At 39.6% G+C, this 17392-nt stretch overlaps 1 protein-coding gene across 2 annotated transcripts in view; it reads right to left on the bottom strand.

Annotated features, from left to right (window-relative positions):
- The window catches only part of RELN (reelin), a 274888-nt gene that overhangs the window by 231326 nt on the left and 26170 nt on the right, over positions 1-17392 (bottom strand). For both annotated transcript variants that reach the window (XM_039570742.1, XM_039570743.1), the window contains exon 2: positions 318-428. In XM_039570742.1, the coding sequence (XP_039426676.1) occupies positions 318-428 (111 nt within the window). The remainder of the gene's footprint in view (positions 1-317; positions 429-17392) is intronic.

Genomic DNA, 17392 nt, shown 5'->3' on the forward strand with positions numbered 1-17392 from the left:
CAGTTCATACAAAATGTCACACAATTTAGAAATGGCTGTTTAAAACAATTTATCTGCTGAGGCTTTTGTCTCTTAAAATTTATATTATTCAGCATACTGATACCAGGGCTGAGCAAAGATGAAGGTGGCACAGGAAGCAATAAAAGCTGCCTAAAAGCCACCACTGCCTTATCTCATTGACTCCCACTGACTTCCATGTATTATTGATTACTCAGTCTAAATTAACCTGTTCCAGTAATTGTGTTGATACTGATGTCCTCTGTACAACCAATTATTCATTACCCTGGGTGGCAGAAGGTAAATTACACTGGACTTACCAAATCCAAAAGCACTGGAACCACCAACACTCTGGGAAGCCTGAACACTGGTAGATGTGTAGAGCCCAGTTACCAGTAAGCCATCAAAGAAGGTACTTGTTGAAATAGTCACTGAAATGAGAGAAAATAAAATATGTGTAAATATTGTAGTTATGATCCTATACATGTTCTGTGAGTAGGCTCTTGCTCTTGAATGAGATCCCATCATATAGTCCAGCAAATCCATCTGAATTCCCGCAATATTTATGATATTTCTACTTTCAGTTTTGCTTGGGAAGTTGCCTTTGCCAGAAGCATAAACTATGCTGTTCATGAAATACAGGAGTTAAAAAATAATGCACTGGAATGTATGTCTTATAAGCAATTGTCGAGACATTAGAGCGTAGTAAAGGCAGTGAAATAACCAGGATTATGGTACTGTTCTCTCTGGACCTAAATAGAGTGCCAAGTTATGGTTATCATGCTCATTACAGTATTGTACATTTAAGGTATATGGGCATCTGAGACATTACAGATTGTGTGTATTTAAATAGCTCGGGAATGTATTTTTAATACATTCTTAAGTAATAGCAGAAAACATCCAAATAGCAATTACAAGTAACATTTGAATCTATTATGTTCTTTGTTAGAATTGACAATTCTTGCAGCATTTATTTAATTCTTGTACACACTAATTCTCATATTTTTATTTTGGTGTGTTTGACAAGGTAGCCCACTAGGGAAACCAGTTGATATAATCTTTTTGAACTTCAGCAAAGCTTTCGATACTCTTTATCATAAGATCCTTCTGGAAAAATTTTCTGGCACATGGCTCAAAAAACACACCATGGGACGGGTGCTCACAGGTCAGGCACAAAGGGTTACAGTGGCTGGGGTGACATCAGATGGGGGACCTGTCACTAATGGGGTTCCACAGGGCTCCATCCTCAGCCCTGTGCTCTTCCACATCTTCGTAAACTATTTGGACACAGGACTGGAGGGGATACTGAACAAGTTCAGCAATCATACAAAACTGGGAGAAGCTGTTGACTCCCTCAAAGGCAGAGAGGCTCTGCAGAGAGACCTCAACAAATCGGAGAGCTGGGCAGTCACCAACCATATGAAGATCAATAAAACAACAAAAGCTCTCCCTGCTGAAGAAGAGTCTTATGACTTGTAGCCTCATACACTGAAGATGGATACAGGCCTCAATTACCACACTCATTCTGCTTTCATACCTCAGTTCTTTCTATTCCCTTAACTCGGAGATATCGGTGTTTGCTGGTAAACTCTGATCACTCCCTAAATCACATTCTACCTCCCTATATTTCCCTCTCTTGCTGGGGACATCATGAGCCAGTGACTGGCCAGGTAACTGAAGCAAGGTACTGCTAGGACATTCACTGGTGATACACATTCACCAGAGAAACTGTTTGGTTTCTTAAATCTTAATAGTCATTTAGTGTTTCCTCAGCGGTACGTATTTGGCTTAAACTTAGTGTTTAATATTTTAAAAAACAGAAAAATGTTGACAATAGCTTAATTTACTTTGAGCAGAGGAGCAATATTTACCATGTTTAATTTAACCTTCAACTCTTTGTATTTAATTATCTTCCTTTCTTTGATTATTCAATACTACACTGAAAAAGCCCTGAATCCAACTTTTCTGCTCCCTTGACTCCAAATTTCAGTGTTTTGCAATAGACACTTCCCTGAATTCAGATGCAGGTTCAGAGACATATGTTCAGTTTTTAAGAACAGGCTACTTCTGATATATGTTAAAAGAACAGCAAAAGACTCCAGATTTTTTTTTAAATAAAAGATGTATTAGGGAGAGTAAAATAAAATCAGACAAGCAAACAATGAATTTTTCTTGCATTTGACGATAAAGTAGTGAATAATACATGACCTTTTCTTCCCTTTATGCCTTTAAACCAACAAAGAGGCAAAACATATGTTGAAAAGTATGCCTATGTGTTATTTTTGAAGACTTGGCAAAAGAGTCAGTGAAAAGCATTGATAGAAGGGCACTGGGCCAGTACTTTGCTGCCATTTTGTGTCCCTGTGGGGAAGCATCTTATTCTTTACTGGATAGGATATAATGCAAAAGCCTACTGTGAACAGGTGACCAGTTTCTCTGTGGGAAAGAAGTGATATTTCACAATGCCTGTATTTGACTTTGGACATATTTGTGTGATTGTCAACCCTCATTTTACATAAGCATGTAATAGGTCAATTTTTATTGTTGAAAAATTTCCAACACAGTATGGGTGCCTCATTAAGCCTCTGGGAAACTGCACATTGCCTCTAGCACATTTTTTAAAAACAGAGCACTAGGCTGTTATTATACACGTGTCATACATTTCAGAAAAATTTCATTGTTCTCCAAGAGAAAAAAAATTAATCACGACATTCTCAGTGATGATTTTTTTTCTACCCACTGGTGAAATACATCAAATTCTCATAAAATGAAAGAAACACACTATGCCAAGTGATAATGACCAAGAACAAGAAAGCTGTACTAATGCACAGCCCAGCAACAGGACAGTGATTTTATATAGGGACTAGGGCTTGTTACTGTGGGGTCTTAAATTTCTCTTCTAAAAGCAGCAAGAAGTTTCTCTCCACCAGGCTTTGTTTGTGCCTTTACAATGGCTCATGCCATGTGTAGTTGGTGCCAAATATCTGGCACTACAGAAGCAAGGACCAATGTCATGACTGGAAAAACACCTGGAAGGACACAGCTGCACAGAGCACCCAGGGATGGGCAGGTAAGGGGAGCTCTGGCACTGCCCTGCTGCTGCCCCATGGCACCCAAGGGGCAGCACAGCAGCAGGTGTCATCTACGAGCCCAAGCAGGCAGTGCTCCATCCTCAACAAGACCCTTCTGTGGGAGGAGAATTTGGTGAGTGAAGCAGTGAGGAGGCCTTCCTGTCACTGGGGACCAAGTGGCTGGGCAGGGGTAAGCTGGATCCTGCCACCCCACCCTGAGCAGCCTCCTGTGCCAGCCCTCCCAGCCGCTGCACCAGGGATGTCTCACCCCTCACACCAGGGACGGGAGCACATAACCCAAGGTGCAGATGCAGGTAGGAAGCCCTCAGTTACTTTGAAGTACTCCAGTAGGAGGAACTGAGAACATCTTCCCAAGAAATGCATGAGGGCTGCGTTTTGGAACAACCTACTGATCAGAAAACATCACTCTGCAAAATTTAGAGGCAAAGGTGGTAACTACTTTAAGAGTTGCTCAACACTTCCTCCTATTTTTCTGAAATCCTTGCCAATTTTTACCCCCTTGGACTTCTTGGGTTTTTCATGGTGTCTCCCTCAGACCAATTTAATTACTTAAGGAAGAAGGAACTTCAATCAAAACATTTCATTCATTTCTGAGATGAGGTTAGAGGAAAATGTGTTGCCCTGGATGAAAAATTTCACTGTCCTTTGCTTTCATCAATCTTCTGATCTAAAGTGTGAGAGTGTTCCTCCAAGTTTGGACAAATTATATTTTATATATATACACATTAAAAAAAATAAAATTAGAGTTCACACGTGCTCAACAGAGACATTTTCATTTTTAGTATCTAAATATTTCTGGAGACTCTGTCCTCACTTAGTACTCTTAGAGCACTCTCTGACTAATAAAAGCTTGCTGAAAAAAGTCCCATTAAATATATTTCAGTCTGCTTTGTTGGAGCACAAGTGCTTTGTGGAAATATCATTTCTGATGATGTTTTGATATGGAAAGCTTCTCAGTGTTTTAAAGCAGGAAGTCATATCTGCTGGCTGGAGAGAAAGGGGAAAGAGAGGGATCTTTATCAAAAGTCAAAGCCTTCTGATGAGGAAAACATTGATTCATCAAAATCCCACTTCTCGAAACTCTGAGAAATGTACAAAATATCACAAAATCAAAGTTGCTCCAAAAGTCTGATGAACACCATCACCAATAACTTAAACTTAGGAGACAGAAAAGTAGACCTGAGGGCAAAAATGAACTAGGATGGAGGAGGTGGTGACTGAAACCAGTACAGGGAATAGGGGAAGAGAAATTTTTGGAGAAAAAGTGGGGAGCGATGGGGATGAGGGGACCACAGCTGGAGAAAGCAGCCAAGAGAAGGTGATGAAAAGCAGGAGATGGAATCTGCACCTGTAGCCTGGAAACCCTAGAAAGTCTCTATGAGGGACTCAAGTGACTGGGAAGAGAGACCAGATACAAAACCCAACAACAAGTTGTGGGTTAGCCTCACGTGCTGGTTAACAGCCACAAAAGCAGTCCACTGTGTACTCTTAGTCCACCTTCTAAATCAAATGAACAGTGTTTGCATGATGAATATGGAACATTCCTGTCCACAAACATGTGGATAGGAATACACGGATTAGCGCACAACTCCAGTTTATTTTGTACAAGCCTAGGAAACGGCTCCGTGAAAGAAAAAAATCATATTGGGGGTGGGAAACACCATGGAAGTATCCTCTGGTGCCTATTTGCCCTACCTTTCTTTCTGTGCTGTGGCCGTGGTCACAAAATGTGTTTCTGAGAATCATGAGGCCCTCATGGTTCCACCAAAGATCATGGGGAGCTGCTGACTGCAGCTCCTGCACACTCAGCACGTACCTGCTGCTGCGCTCAGTTGCTAACAAGGCTGGTTCGGCAGGCACACGGGGCAGGTCTCATCCTGCCAATGCCACCATCTCTGGGAAGCTTTGATGTTATCTCCTTGGGAAGGAAGGGGATGCAGCAGCCTTTTCTGGAGAAGCCTTTCATTTTGCACGACAAGTTTCTGCGAGAGCCCTGGAGCTGGTGCCTCCCGTGGGACAAGGAACAGCACGGCCTCTGGCAATGCCAGGAGCTGACGTGCCTCGAGGAGGAAGAGGGTCAGGAAGAAGGAGGCTGGCAAAGATGCTGCTGAAATTATACCATAGGTGGAGGTAGCAGCATAACAGGAAAGACAAAATGGGGTTTGAACTGTAGTTATAGTCAAACATTTCTAAGAAACTCATGCTATTCTTATGAACATAATTTTCACTGTTTCCAGTGTTACATGCCACACATACTACATACTATTATAGAAATCTATTAATCAGTGTAAGTAATAGCATAAAATTTGCCTTACATTCTCTCGAGGGACTGATCTAGTCTCCAAAAAGGCAGATGTGTTTTGACTGATATTTGAAATAATCAAAATATAACCAATGCATCTAAACTGTAAAAGAAAGAGTGCCAGGTGGAGGAAGGGGATCATCTCAGGAGATACCTGCCACTGACAGGTCTTACCTATTTTGGCTGCTCTTCAGCACCAGCTAAATGTCACTAAGAGGGCTGATATATACAGAAATTGCACAGAATTTGCAGCTGCTGTTGATGACAATCACAGAGTACCAGAAGGAATTGATAAAGGCAAAGGTCTTTGATGCCCCACACACTTCTTAAGTGAGTCAAGACATAGCCACATGCACTTTTGTATACCATAAAGAAAACAGAAAATAATTCTGGTATGTGAAATGGGATCACCACAGATAGTGGACTTCCTGAAATGAGGCTTTCTTTCATCAAAGCAATGACAGGTACTTTTTAAAGTTCTTCCCAAGGTCAAAGCCAGTTCCCTATAACACTGTAATATTGCATCATGACACACCTGAGTCATGGCTGGAAACCTTCCTCTTAGGAAATAAATTATTTACGCTGAAGTAATGCTTTCGGGTTTTTTTTCTTCACTCCTAAAAAAATATACCAGCCTCTGCAAGTCAGGTGTGCAATGGCACTGTTCAGAGAGCCCTCTGTCCCTTCACAATGCTGCAGGATCCTGCAAAAGGAATGGAGACTAATACAGCAAAGACTGTCAACATCACACTGCATTCACAGAGTATGCTGAGTTGAAAGGGACCCACAAGGACCATCGAGTCCAGCTCCTGGCCCTGCACAGCACCATCCCCAAGAGTCACCCCATGTGCCCAAGAGCATTGTCCAAACACTTCTTGAACTCTGCCAGGCTGGGGCTGTGACCGCTGCCCTGGGGAGCTGTTCCAGTGCCCAACCACCCTCTGGGGGAAGAACCTTTTTCTGATATCCAACATAAACCTCCCCCAACACAACTTCAGGCCATTCCCTCAGTTCCTGTTACTGGTCACCAGAGTGAAGACATCAGTGTCTGCCCCTCTGCTGCGCCTTGTGAGGAAGTTGTAGACTGCTATGTCTCCCCTCAGTCTCTCAACACAGGGAAGAAGCTCTTTGTCCCTTCCCAAGTTGGTCTCCTTTTTCAGGCAATGGAACCTTTCTGTCACCCTCATGCAATGCCAAACACAGGAAAACCCATCTGGGCACGTAGTGCTGTCAGGGCACAGATAATACCGAGTCCAAATCCATAAAATGCCAGACCACTCCTGAAATGCCAACTACAGATGAAATTTCTGGTAAGAAGAGAATAAGCCCTGATGCCTTATTTAAAGGCAACTGTTAAGACACCACAGTAATTAGAAATCTATAAATACTCAGGCAGAGCTTTACAGGTATGCATTCCAAATAATGCGCTGATAAATGTACTTGTGAGTAGTGGAGCATGCATTGCTACAATAATCCAGAAAGTGTATATACTGAATTACACTCAGGACCTTATTACTAAAAAAGAAATTTTTAAAAGACTAGTGAAATGCATGTTGACATCAAACTAATTTTTACTGCTTGCAGACATACTTTGTTTTCAAAAGAACACAAAATTGAGAAATTCATAATTATACAGCTATTTCAAATATGAATGCCAGACAGGCATGCAAGAACAGTATGAATCACAGGTCTACACATCATTCAGGAAAAATAAAAGCAGAAAACCCACAGGATTCTTACTCATACTGGTTTTGGTTTTCCCCAAGTAGGTGGAGGAAAGCAGAAAAAAGACATTTCAGCATGGTTAAGTAAACAAACATGCAGTCTTACAACTGAAAGCATTCTCACTTTGGTATTGGTTTTCTGAAGCCCACAACCAAAGCACTTAATTCACAATAACACACCAGTGAGCTTTTCTTGAAGGTGTGCAGACCAGCACCATTTCTAACCTGTGATGCCCTCACCAGAAATTCCCTTTAGCAATTACTCTCGGATGGAGGGGAGTAAAAATGCACAAGTTCTGAACTTTTTTCTAGATAGCTTAAAAATCTGATCTGGCCTTGCTTTGTGTTACAATACAGTTTCAGTTCTTCTGCTCCATGCTCCCTCAAATGTCTGTGTCTTTAAAGCTTTTCAAATCCTTTCCTAAATTGGTAATGAACAACAGAGAACTGAAAATAGATTGCAGATGTATGGCAAGATGTCTGTAACATGATATCCAGAGACATCATTTGTCATTGATGCAGAGTAGCCTGTCAGCCTTGTAAAAGAACTATTTGCAGAGATGTTACTTATATTTTTGAAAGTTCGTAACAAGACAGTGATGATAACATCAGCAGCAATATAAAAAGTGCTTACTCTTGTATTCCCAAACTATAAAGGATTGGTCACATTTGTTTACGTGGTCCAAGATGCTTCACCACTCCCATCTCACTAAAAGTGAAGAGTCCCATGGTTACACCTGTGAACAGACTTCCAATGTAAGACCCAAGAGTCCCACTTCCCATGTATCAAAATCCCTAACTTAAATACATTTCTGACCATATTCAAAGCCACAAGAAACTTGGCCATGTTGAGCAGAGAGATGCTTTTTCCAGCTGGCATTACCAAATACACTGGCACAGCCCAGAGACCTGACAGAGGAGAGGTAAGACTGTCTGCTTATAACCAACAGATGGGAAATTAAGGCTCTCACCTAGGTAAGAGGATTCAAATCTGAATTTCCCAACAAAATGTTGTTTTAAAATATTTTGAACTCCCGTGCCTGCAGGGCCCAGCCACTGTCCCTTAGCCGCAGGCATTGCATTTTGTGTGGGAAAAAGTGAATTCCAGCTGGCACAGAGAGAGGCACGTCCTCTCTTCCTTTTGGGGCAGCCTTCTTAGAAGGAGAAGATGGAGGTTTCAGTCAGTGTCCCAGTGAATGTGTGCTACTGCTATATAAAGCCCCAGAGAAAATCACATCACATCTATTTATGTCACCCCATTTAGGCTGTACATCTCACCCTAATGTTGATGTTTAAAACAGACCAGATGAATCACACTCCAGAAATGTCTGATTCTCCTCACTGACTATAAAGGGAGCCTAGACTGTAAAGCTCAGCTGTATATGTCAACACTGAAGATGGCTAAACTGAGATTATTCCCACCAAGACCCATTCACACAGAGTAAATCAATTATCCAATTTCTATTAAAATGTCCAACTATCGCCCACATCAGAGGTAACTGAGCAGGAATTAAGCATCCCAGAACCCAGAGCTCACCCAAGGACATCAGAGACAATGACTGTCTTTATCTTCTTTCTTGTGTTGGGCCAAATATATCACTAATGCTTAGCAACTTAGCAAGCCCTTGTAGTACAAAAACACTCCAAAGGGTATCAGCAAATGTCTGTTATTCCATTTGATAATTCACAGAAGCCTGAATAGCATTAGAAGAATTTAAGCAGTAAACACAATAACCTGCATATGAAACAAAATCTGTTTCACTAAAATGTACATCAGCTATGTCTCTAAAAATTCAACAACTGAATGAAATTCTGTACCATAGACAAAACAAGAAAAAACATCTAAATAGTATTTCCTATAATGATTGAACAGGACAGTTATTTATAGTTTTAGCTTAAGAAATAAAAATCGTATTATTTATTGAAACGCACCTCCGGGCAACAAAATATTGTTAATATGAGCTTTATCAGCATAACATAAAAGCCAGTAAAATATGCTTTAACAGTATTTACATGATGGTTAGACTCAAATGTTTGTGACATGTATTTTGTCAGTGGAAGTATACTTTTTCTCTTATCCAAAGTCCCAGGAGAAGATGGGAAGAAATGATGGTCATTCCTAGACCTCACCAGCTGCATACAGCATGAAACAAACCTGGTTACTGGTTTTTGTTGGAACTGTTTTGTGTCCTTATTCAGCAACCACCATTCTCCTTATTAAGTTTTGAATTCAAATTTTGTCATGCTTCTATGAAATGCACCAACATAAAATTTTTCTTAAAAACAGATTAAATGTTATTGTGATTACCTTTTTATTACTCTGAGCCTGAGAATATTGACCCCTGTTTTGAAGCCTAACCTTATTTTTCATGCCTTTCAAGCTTATGTGAGGTTGCCTGTTTGATACCCATACATGAAAATTTCATATTGTTGGCTGTGCTCTCAATAAATTATTTAGAAGGTTTGAATATTACTGCACTGTGTGGATTTTCAGAAGAGTTTGGTAAATCCTTTTATTCTGCTGTCCTCAAAAGACAAACACTCTCTCAATACACAATTAACAATAGCATTAAAAAAGAAAATGAAGGCTGGCTTGAAAAGACAGCAAATATAATTATCGACTAGGAATTTATTATAACTCAGTAACATCTAAACATTTGCAAGGACTTTTGTCTTAATTCTAGCTAAGGAAGCATGCCATCTAAAACCAGATTGCTGAACATGCTTAGCTCAGGCTAAAATAATACAAATCCTCTTACATGAATTATGATAAGCAAATATCATGAAATGCAGGAGTTCAAGTGGTGCTGGAGAACAAGGAAGCATCTGGCTGCCCCTGGCTTGAAAAGGTGCACTGTTCACTGAGTGAACAACTGGATGGCTGAGCCCAAGGAGCAGTGGCCAGTTGCAAGTGGTGTTCCAGTTGGTGGCCAGTTACAAGTGGTGTTCCCCAGGTTCAGTATTGGGGCCATTCCTTTTTAATATTTTTATCAATGACCAGGGCAAGGGGATTGAATGAACCCACATGCAGTTTATACTTTTACAGCTTCAGGTGACAAGGAGCTCCACCACTTATTTACATAATTCATGAAAATGTTTTTCCTTTATTTTTAAGCTCTCTTCTCTCGGAATTCTTGTCTTTTCAGAATCAGCAAAACATTTGCTTTATCAACAGAATTCAACATTTATAGATAACTTCCACAGCTCTCTCAACTATCCCTTTCCCAAAATTGAGGAAACTTACTTTAGCTTCCCACTACACAGGAAGATGTTCTCTCTCTCTCATCTTCTAGTTTTACTGTAGTTTTTCCAAGCAGAGGCAACCAGATGCATCCATAACATAGAAATCTGAGCATAACATTGTATTGCACACCCAGTGGTAAAAATGATGCCTGTTGTTTCAGTCTTCACTCCTTTCCTCATAATTCCTATGGTTTAATATGAAGATTTTTTTTACTCATGCTTAACATCGAAGTGATATATTTTGAAATTCACTCCTAATATCCTGTTCCACATATTCTGCATTATTTTTGCCTGTATTCCCCACCACCCCCACCTTCATTTTTCAGTAACACAGCATTAAATTTTACTACTTTGAGCAGCATGGTATATATTACCTTCCTAATAAGTTCCCATTATTATTTTGACCACTTTTAACTTCAGGCATCAATCTACAACAATGACACTTCCTCCTCATCAGCCACAGTCCTCCCTCCTCAGAGTGGATTCTTTGTGTGATATAATTCGAGTGAAAGCTGGCATAGTCTTATAGTTTAGATATGAACAAGAGTGAGCAATAAAGTTTCTGGCTCCATTTATCTTTAATATAATTGTGCTTATCTTCCTTAAACCAGAGCTTAACAAGATTGTTTAATGGACTGCAGAAATAAGAGACCTTAAATAACCCAGTGCTTTGCAGTCTGAATGTGTTGGGCATCCAGTATAGCAGCTGTGCAAGGGACACACAGGTATTTTTTTTAATATCAGACTTGGAGTTCATCTGCCTGGGTGTGAGTATGGAGAACACCATCCTCCTCACCCAAACTGCTCATCTCAGAGTCCTTTCTGTACAAAGATGCACCCAGCACAGTCAGCAGAGTCTGAATTGCAGCCTGTCCAACCCAAAGTTGTTACCAAGTCAGGCTCTGGGAGGGTTGGCTATAGACCCTGGGGAGAAAGGGGGCAAGAGTGCACAGGAGTCCTGATTAGAAGGGAGAAAATAAAGAAAATTAGCATGGAAAAGTGAAGACTGAAACGCACTGAAAGTTGCTGAGAACCATGAACAGAAGGAAGAGGACCAAAATACATCATACTGTATTATTATGGGAACAGACACAAGAGTTCAAAAATGTGATTTAATTTTGTATGTGTGATTCATGCAACAAAGTAATTCTGCTTAAGTACAGGCCCTCATTTAGTTGGTGCAGACTGCTATTAAAAAAAAATCTAGACAACCCCCATCTATAAACTGGAACAATACTACTAAGTAGCCTAGAGATTGACTAACATTTTAAGTTAAAGAATGGATCATTTGAGGATTTATATGGGAAAAATATAGTGGGGTTTATACTAAATTTAAAGCAGTATTTATACTGAATTCTTGCATATGAATGACTAGGCTGTAACAAATGTTAATACAATCCTTTGACCGTACACTGTATGTTAATACTGCAAGGTCAAATCAATAAAAAATACCTGTTTCCAAAGGTTTAAATCAGAACAACATGGAAAAGAATCTGAAAAAATAAGAAAAACCTTCACTAGTCTTCTGACATTCATAAATACCTAATGAAAGTTGAGTCAAAAGAATGAAAATAATGTGCCTAAGAAATAAAACTCCTAAAGTAAGAGCAATATTAAAGCTCATTGGCATCTGTTTGTATCATCTTTATGGTTATGTGGCTAAATGGGTCAGAGGCAGAGGTGGGGAAAGTCAGACAATACATATGCTTATCCTTTACAATGTAATTCTTCACAGTGTGGCTTGTAAAGGCTGAGCATTCCAAGCAGCTGACAGCTGCCTCAGGAAGGGTATGGCTGTAGGTATATCACTTTGGGGAGAGCTGTTGCTTCTTTGTGTTAGGTTTGGTGTAATGGTCAACTACTGAACAAGAAAGACAGCGGGCTGGAAGAGCAGCACTGTGGCAGGTTGTGATTATGAAACATTTGACAGGGCTCTGGGGGAAATCCACACAGTGCCTTCTCTCTGTTTTGCTTGGGCAAAGGGTTGGATCTGAAGATAAAAAAAGGTTCCTTCTGGACTCCTGTTTCTAGGCAAGTAACAGATACTTTACCACCTCTAAATGTTCACAAAAATATCTGAGTCCAACATTCTGATTAGGCAACCAGCCAAACCACGCACACACAGAAAAATACAACTGCAGCATGATGACTTGTGTTGAACTTGTCATTATCGGTTAGGTGCTCGCTAAATACTTTATAAATACAGCAAATTCCCAAGTGGTCACTTTCTGTTCTTAAAAATAAAAAAAAGAGGGAACAGCATGGTTCTTGTCCCTGGTGTGCACAGCTATCCCAGATAATACCAGTACAAATTCCCCAAGCAAATAACGAATTTTTAACAAATCACTTCATGTCCTCTTTCCATACTGAAATTCCTTCTGCTCTGCGCATCCCAGTGAAAGCGATAAGTATTCACAGCCATGTCCCTGCTATGACTCATATCTTGTTAGAACAAAAAGAGGCACTTGGCTCTCTGGAAAATAAATCCCACAGCCGCCTGCCTTGGATTGATGCAAACTTACAGCTCCCTGGCTTGTGCACTGTTGTGTCACAGAGGTCTTCATGTCCCACAGGAGACAATTACTAAGAAGTACCTCCAGAATAGGTGATGTTCTGCATATTATTATAGGAGGGGGAAAGGACTGAAATGGTAAATATATTTTAAAAGGCTCAAAAAGCACAGTTACACTGTGGGGAAGTCAGTCACCTGACAGGCTAAGCTGTGCAAATTCCACAGCCAATCTCCTAGACAAGAGGTTATTAGTGACAGGAAGAAATAAACTAATTGCCAGAATAACTTGTATTGGTATCCTCAGCAAGAAGCCAAGTTAGCCAAGAGCCATGATAATTAGCAGATCTCTGCCAGAAAAACAATGAAGAGGTTTTTTATCTTCCTAGCATTTCTTCATCAGTTTGTCAATGAAAATTTTAAGAGTGAAACAGAGAAACCAAACAACCCCCCTCAAAAAAAACCCCAACAAACCAAACTAAACAAACAAGTGGCAAAGTTAATCAAGTATATTTGATCCAAACATCACTGACTGGACAAGCACAGGGAACACAGTTAAATCCATAGACCCCAGCTGATCATTCTGACTCCTGTTCTGTGGCATGTCTTTACATCACTGAAAAAATATTTTTACCAAATAAGTCCCCAGTAACACCAGACACCTGTAATAACATAGACCATTAATACAAGTGTACCAGCTGGTCAATATCTTACCTAAATTGTGAAGTTTTTCTTCCAACCCCCTGCTCCTGTGCAAAATTAGACAGACACTTCTATCAGATTTCTCTCAAGAATCACTAAGGTCAAGGCAGAAGTGGCACCACTATGTTGTGATGGGTATAAACCTCAATGTCCTTTCCCACAGAACAACTAGGAGGAGAAAATCCTCCAGGTATTTTCACCAGCAGATACCTACACTTGGAAAAAAATTCTGAGCAACTGGTGAAAAGAAACAAGTGCCTAAATATGGAAGAGAAACATTTAACTTTCTGTTTCAGCTCCTGGCTCAACAAGTAACATCACTGTCAATCTGCAATGCCTTGAATAAGAGAAAATAAGAGAAACTTTCTTCGTAGGGGAAGACTCTGCACTGGTTTTACTGCAGCTGTTTGAATTTGGACTCTCTGAGAAGTCAAACATTTTGAGAAAAAATGGCAGAAGTCTCTGGTTCACCCTCAATGTCTCCCTCTAATTCAGTAATTAAAGCTCAGAGGAATGGCCAGACACCAGTAAAAGTAGTCATGCTACTTCATACATCATAAAGACCTAGCTATGAAGAAATTAGGTATAAATAAATATAAGTAGCATGCTTCTGGGGAACCATACATTCAATACTGTCTTCCACTTCCGTCTTTTAAATTTCACAGTTGATTCAAATAATGACTCTGACATCTGTCTAACCCTCTCAGCGTTGCACACAGGAGAATGACTAAGAAGAATCAGATAAGCAGAGTACAGAAAGATGGATCTGGATATGAGTGTGGTCTGTGCATCAGCTGGGATGCACTGTACACTGAACTTTCAAAATATGGAATAGGCAGCAGTCAGCAAGCATGGAGTGAAATACATTTAAAAATCCACGCAACAAAGGGTGTTTTAGGAATCCACCCCTGTACATATTTTATCACATTAGTTCAGAGGCAAATGCATTCTCCTACCTAAAATCTTAAGAAACTCGGACTTTACAATTTTGCTAAATAAGCCTCTTCAATAAATAATAGAAGTAGTGCAGTGCCAATATTATTTGAACATTTATTTTTGTCTTGAATATGAAAAGAGGGAATAATGACGGGCTTTTAGGAGGCTGAAATGCTTAGAAATGCATAAATGATACAATATTCTTACTATGCCATTTTCAATGAAAATCAAATACTTTGATCTTCTCCAGTATCATTTCAGCTTGGAATTGAATATTTCAGTTCATCTTGTTAAACTGAAATGAAAAAAACCCTATTTTAATCTAAATCAACATTTTAATGTCCTTCCCAAACACTTTGTGCCAGGTGCTCTATCCAGCTTGGGGGTGGGGGAAGGGACGGAACTTCACTATGCTTCGACTTTTACAGTCTAGTTAATACATCCAACCTTCAAATAAAATAAAGGCAATAAGATCCTAATCACAGATTTTGTGATACTACATGCCAAAAAAATTTGTGGTACTACATGCAATTTAATCTTGAAGTGACAAAGAACAATGAGAATTTAATATTCAATTTGATGAACTCGAAAACAAAAGATAAAAAAAACCATTTTATTTGAGTCAAAGTCTCCTTTTCCACAATTTTGGTTTCCAAGTGAAAAAAAGAGTTAAGCAAAATGGTAGATTTTTTCCGAGTAAGGTTTTCACTCTGCAAAAGCTGCATTTTCTATTATAAATCATTCCTGCTGGAACTGTTTTTATTCCATTTCCTAGAGACCAAAGGGGCACTTTGCCTCTACTTTAGTGTATTGTAATGCCTCCTTATGACTTCTTTTTTCTCTTGCACATCTGACATATTTTTCCTTATTGCTAACCCTGAAATAAACATGACTAAACACAGTTTTCCTGTGAGCTCACATACAAAAGTAGTTTGGGCAATGTATTCATTTTGTTGTTTATATTATCCTGTCAAAAACAGGGAGAACTTGGCAGTTTCTCAAGTCTTGAAGAACAAAGTCAAAAAGAAACCAAGCTATCATTAGGCAGCGTCTCTGAGCACACTAGTGTAGAGCTGCAGGACTTGTCTCAAAGTTCAAGATGACATCTACCTCCAAAATACCTCGGAAAAAAGTTATATTATATATATTATGTGATTTATGCTGGTTTTAGACTTCCACTTTCTCACTCAAGCACAACTTCCATGTCCCATATCTTTGTAATGAGACAGTGTGCAACCTCCTCTCCTTTGCATTCCCACAGGTTTCCAAGGGCAAGGAGAAATACGTGCTACAGAGACATATTACATTTAACTACCTCAGAAAGTCAGACAGTGAAAAATTCAAGCCATTTAAGTCAAGAAAACACTCTTGGAATTTATATTTTTGGATGCACAACAGGGTATTAACCTCTACCATTTTTGAGCTCATCCTCTTCTCTGTTAAACTTCAAGTTTGCTTTTTGCAGCAACCAGAATTCTGCTTTGTACTGTAGAGAAGCACTCTTCAAAAGGGAAAAGCACTGCATCGAAGCAATATTTCTACCTTGGACCATAGCAAATTGCTTGGCAGTCCTTTTATTATATTTGAGGCATTCTCTGGGCCTCATTACAAGCAATGGCGCTTCAGCCATTTACTTCAGGGGGATCAGGATACAGCAGTAAATGCAATGAAGACAATTTAAAGCATGTTAAGCAAGAAAATGAACTAGTATGGAGCACTGCTAATGCTGTAAGCATGTTTCTTGGTGAGTGAAGCAAAACCATATATGCTTTGGGACAGATGCTCCTACGGAGTTTTTATTTTCCTTCCAGCCCGATAGGGCACTCCTCTGGTGGGGGCCTTACAGAATGAACAGCTAAAAAACGAGGTCCATCCCTCCCTCTTCATTGTACCAATCCCAGAGGAGGAAATACTCCCAGGCAGAGCACTGTTGCAGAAAGTAGCTTTTAGGGAACAAAAGCATGGTTAAGAATATTTCTGTATAGGATTTGCTGATCTAACAGCACTGCTGTTGTAAATTGGAAGATAAATGATACTGGCATTTGGGGATGAGACCAGACTTAGAGCTAAGTCTCAAATAGATCTATAGCCTTCCATACAGATCTTTATGTTTCATACACCACCAGTAAACACGAGGCTGTCTCACCACTACAGTTGGGTGTTTTGATCGATTTGTGGTTCAGCAGCCACATGCCAGCATGCCAGTCAGGTCTATCCCACCTCCCCCAGAGATACCAACACTCATTCTTCAGCTTTTTAGTGTAATTTGTTCATTGTGAACTAACACAGCTACAGGCTGGTCCAAGTTAACCTCAGACTAGATCCAGGACTTGCGTAGTCCCAATCTTCCCCCAAATATTTCTGCTTTTCTAAGGAAATGCATAAATGTTGCGAAGACAAAATTTCAGCTTTCATCCTACAGAGGTTGTACAAATTTTAACTGAGCCATATTTTTGTGAAATGTACACTTAAAAAGAGCTTTAACAGCTGCTCTCAGACTTCAGGTGATCAATTTTGAAGTAGGTTCTATGAAAGAATGAACAATAACAGCAGAAGGTTGAGGCATTAATATTAACCTGTAATAAAAGGAATGATGTTTAAACCATTCCTAGAAATAAAAGATGAGTACCTGGTCCTAGAGTGCTGGAAGAAGCAGATAGCTTAAATTATATCCAATCAGGCAAAATACAGATATTAAACATTTATGAGCAGCTCTGATATATTCTGAATTAATCAGTTCTGCACATTTAAATGTTTTAATATTTAATGCTGCTACCTCAACAGTCCTGAAGAAATATTAAACTTTTGTACAGTCCTTTAAAAGGAATAGCAAGAGATTTTACTGCACATAAAATCTGAATTGTGGCTATAGGTTTTGTGCTGTGTT

The sequence above is a fragment of the Corvus cornix genome, chromosome 1A, assembly GCF_000738735.6.
Source record: "Corvus cornix cornix isolate S_Up_H32 chromosome 1A, ASM73873v5, whole genome shotgun sequence".
Classification (NCBI taxonomy): domain Eukaryota; kingdom Metazoa; phylum Chordata; class Aves; order Passeriformes; family Corvidae; genus Corvus; species Corvus cornix.